General features: G+C 31.8%; 1 protein-coding gene across 1 annotated transcript; it reads right to left on the bottom strand.

Annotated features, from left to right (window-relative positions):
- Positions 1 to 1940: 1940 nt before the first annotated feature.
- On the bottom strand, positions 1941 to 3626 carry LOC118738410 (pickpocket protein 19-like; the record flags this gene model as incomplete). The annotated part of the gene is given in 2 exon segments (XM_036469337.1): positions 1941 to 2296; positions 3517 to 3626. Coding segments are annotated over 2 exon segments (361 nt in total), but the record flags the coding sequence as incomplete, so codon positions are not given.
- Positions 3627 to 4168: the final 542 nt, after the last annotated feature.

Genomic DNA, 4168 nt, shown 5'->3' with positions numbered 1-4168 from the left:
TTGTTTAGTAATTAAAGGAGAAATTATTTTTCATTAAAATTCCTGTTTTAATATTTTGAAACTATTTTTTAACTATATGAATATTTACATAAAATCGAAAAAATTCATACATACACCCATATGTACTTATGTATATGTACATGTACGTGTAAGTATGCCTATCTTTCAAATTTCACAGTAAAAATTTATAGCTGATTTACAACACGTCATTTTCTTTTAAGATTTCTGCATCATAGATGTCACGATTTAACATTGCTCGTTGATGTTAAAGGTGAACTTTCCACAAGTTGTTGGAGTGAAAGTGTTGAGCATGTCTGCGAAAAGCTGTCAGTGAAAATTCAAAGAGATTTCGCTTGATATACTCGTATGTATAAACATATGCAAGTTCTGGCATTTCGTATTTCCTCCTTTTGCTTTACATTACGTGATTGCGCGTCTGTGCTGGCATATGGAAAAATTATTTCAGAATGTACATACTTAGGTAGTGGCAACATGTGTTGCATGTTGCAAGTTTCCAGTTGGGACCACACATTAAAATGCAGATGAAGCGAAAAAGTTTTCGGAAAATCTAAGATTTCAAATGAATGCTACATTGCATTATGCAGAGGTTACACTTCCATACATATGTACGAATGTAGATTTTTAGAAACACATCCATATGTATGTGTAGGTATTAACTTATGCGTAAAAATACATTTCGCACAGAAAACACAAATATTAAAAAAAATTTAAGTATTCTTTTCATAAATATGAAAGATGATGATCTTTTTAACCGTAGCATATTTCACGCTTATATCTATATCTATCTCGATTTTTTTGAGTTGTTCCAAACAACTGTGCGAAAAAAGATATAATACCACCGTATAAAAAAAATAAAAATTTTCTTCTTTCTGATTTTTTTTTGTGAGTTTGACATCTTTTAAATTAACTGTTTTTTACATAAAAACATTTTGTATAATGTTAACTTTAAGTACTCAAATTGGCAAAATGGGGTCTTAGAGCGTATGGAGTCTAGATCGTCTAACGCTTGAGCAATATGATAAATAGACATGGAATTCTATGAAATTGCATAATTTTGAAAAAAGAAAGGTGTGTAAAAAAGCAAACATAATATGAATAAATCATATTAACCTTACTAAAGGTCTGAAATCACGAAAACGACTTCAAGGAAATGGCATAATTAAACTTGTTCTTTATTCTTTACCTTTTAGTTCTCATCGTGAGTTTCATTTTCCCCGAACCGGTTCACTTTTCACTTTTGGTTAACATGTATTTACTATTGATGGATGATAAATTTTCTGGTGATTTTTTTTCGGGCGAAACTTAGGATATGACAGAATATTTTTCGGTCGGAAAACTCAATTTCTCTTTAGGAGACTTCCAATAAAAATGCCGAATTGCTTATTTAACCATTTTTTAATATTAACTATTTTGGTATAGGTCCCCCAACAACTCCAAAAAATCTAATAGGAGGACCTTAAAAATGTGGAAAAGAAGCAATTGGGTATTATTATTGGAAGTCTCCTAAAGAAAAACAGAGTTTTGCAGTCAAAAATATTGATTTTCAAGAATTCTATAGTACTTGTTTTTTCCCCATATAAAATAAATGGGCTTCAAGGCAGTTCTAAATATCAGATGTTTTAACTAAAAAAATACACGTATTTTTTTCCATTTAGAAAAATCCTACGGGGGGAATTTTTTTTAGACTACCCTATTGGACAGTCACAAATAATGTGTTCGGAAGTCCTCAAGGCAGAACTCTTCAGCGACGTCGTTGCCTTCGATCCAACAGTGGCTCGGCACCCAGCACACAGTTACTGCGTTTTTGCTGCCAGAATTTGAAGCGTGTTTAAAGCAGTCTTGAACAAGTTTAAGTTGAAAAGATGCACTGATTGGCACTTTTGGAGTGATTAAGAATACTTATACTTTTTATTTGTATACTAGATATGTGTAAGACTTCTTAGTAGTAAAATACTTATGTACTAAGTATATATCGTATACATATGTAATTTTATTTGTATTTTCATCAACTTCGTTCGTAAATTTCAATGCCTAAAATAAGGCGTGATCGGTGCTGGTTTGAGGCTTTTTAAAAATCTCTTTCCTTGTCTTGGTCTGTTCTTCCTTCGCAAATACGCCTTTTTATCAGTGCTTTCACGAGAGTACAAGCATCCATCAGGTATGTAGCCACCCTCACGTAAATGCGTATAAAGTCCAACGGTGAAGTAGTAGACAAGCTCAACACAACTTATAAGTGAAGCGCCCATAAAAAGGCCCATGATGCCACCGAAGTTAGCTGAAGAGAAAAAGTTAAATGACTAACTATAGTATGCATATACATTCATGTACATATGTATGTATGTATACATGTACATTAGGGCGGGTCGAAAATCTAATTTTTCTCAAATTGCTTGGTAATAGGGAAAATATATTGTATCATAAAGTCAACAAAAAGCGTGCAAAATCTTTTATTTTAATTGTAAGAGCCCGTGCCTCGACCGCCAAGTGACACACAGCGCACTAGTCGAATAAGACCAATTATTGTTAAAAATGCTGGGCTTAGCATAAAGGTTTGGTGCATATTATTAGTTAGTGAATCCGTTAACGCAAATAGAGAGTCAAATATCATTTCTCGCAGCCCTTTAGTTTGTCTCAAACTTATTTTTTTTTTAATAAAATGTTAATTGCTCCCATGACAATTGCACTGCCTGATAGACAAAAGATGTAAAGACCGCTAGTTCCAAATATTATAATCTTTTTTTAATATTAGCTTTAAAAAATTTTGTTTATGCAAATGAGTATAGAAACACTGAACAGGCACAACTTCTAACCCTAATTAGTTAGTTTACTTATGTTTATGTGGAGAGTCTTCAAAAGGATATCCCGTAAGTTTTATCTTAATATCTTAAAAACTTGTAGTCTTATTGAAAAGTGTTATATCAAAGTGATATACTAAATTTAATAACCTTTAATTTCTTATATCATCCTGTTTATAACAATTAACGCATTCCATATATATTACGAGCCAAATATTCATTTTCAAAATTCATACACTTTGAATCAATTGCGCGGGCTAAAGCCAAGTTTTAGATTAATCTTTCGTGGCTAATAACAATTGGCTTAAATCTAAGACAATATAATATTACCATTAAAACACCGTTAAATGCCTTTTATTTTTCTCATACAAAATCGACCCAGCCTAATGTACATTCACAAAAAGTAGAAAAAATTGAGAGAAAACTTTAAATCTAAATTGAATGTAAACACGATTGCAAGCGTTTGGAAGTGCGAATAAATTGATTAAAAACGCAACAAAAAAAGCTTGAGCAACCAATGAAAATGTTAAAGTGGAATTGTGAAACCAGCAAAAAGTTGCAGAACTAAGATACAAATAAAAAAGCGTGAAAAAATATTAAAAGTTAAGCTTCTAGCATACATACATATGTACATTTTATACTTTGCGGAACTAACTGAAAAAGTTACAATACTGCACTTTTGTTGTTGTTGTAGACTTACCTAGAAGCTCCACGAAGGTGTAACGTAATCTGGTACAATAAGTCATCATGTATGCAGAAGCGTAATGTACGTCCAAACGTGCTTGCTTTACAACACTAGTGGTGTTGTTGCTATGCAAGAGTAGGTAGAATATGTAAAAAAAAGTGGCGTTAAGAGGGAATGAGTAAATGTAAAATTTATACGCATATGGTAATGAAAATGATAATGGCTAAGGACATTGATAAATAATAATGGTAATGGTAGTGCTAATGGTAATGATAATGGTAAAAGTAATGGCACCGGTAATGGTAAAGGTAATGACACTGGTAATAAAAGTGCTAATAGTATTGGTAATGGTAGTCGTAATGGTAATTGAAATGGTAATAATAATTGTAATAGCAGTGGTAAAATAAAATAAGTCAAGGCTTTTCTTAAGGTGTATTATAACCATGTTTTCCATTTAAATATGGTAAGTGTATTAGTTTTCGTTGGAGATATGTATCTAAATAGATATACATATTCATTTCAGTAACTATAATGGCCGCGGCACAGTGTTATAAGGCCATATGTAATAACACCATATGACGTTATTTTAATTCACGTTGAGAAATAAGGGCATATGGCGTTATTACTATGGGAAAAGTGAAATCAAGCCATAAACAAACATTTTGTA

This window comes from Rhagoletis pomonella, unplaced genomic scaffold (assembly GCF_013731165.1).
Source record: "Rhagoletis pomonella isolate Grant_MI unplaced genomic scaffold, Rhpom_1.0 Rhpom_scaffold_00004, whole genome shotgun sequence".
In the NCBI taxonomy this organism is placed as follows: Eukaryota; Metazoa; Arthropoda; class Insecta; order Diptera; family Tephritidae; genus Rhagoletis; species Rhagoletis pomonella.
This window is presented reverse-complemented; position numbering and strand designations above follow the sequence as displayed.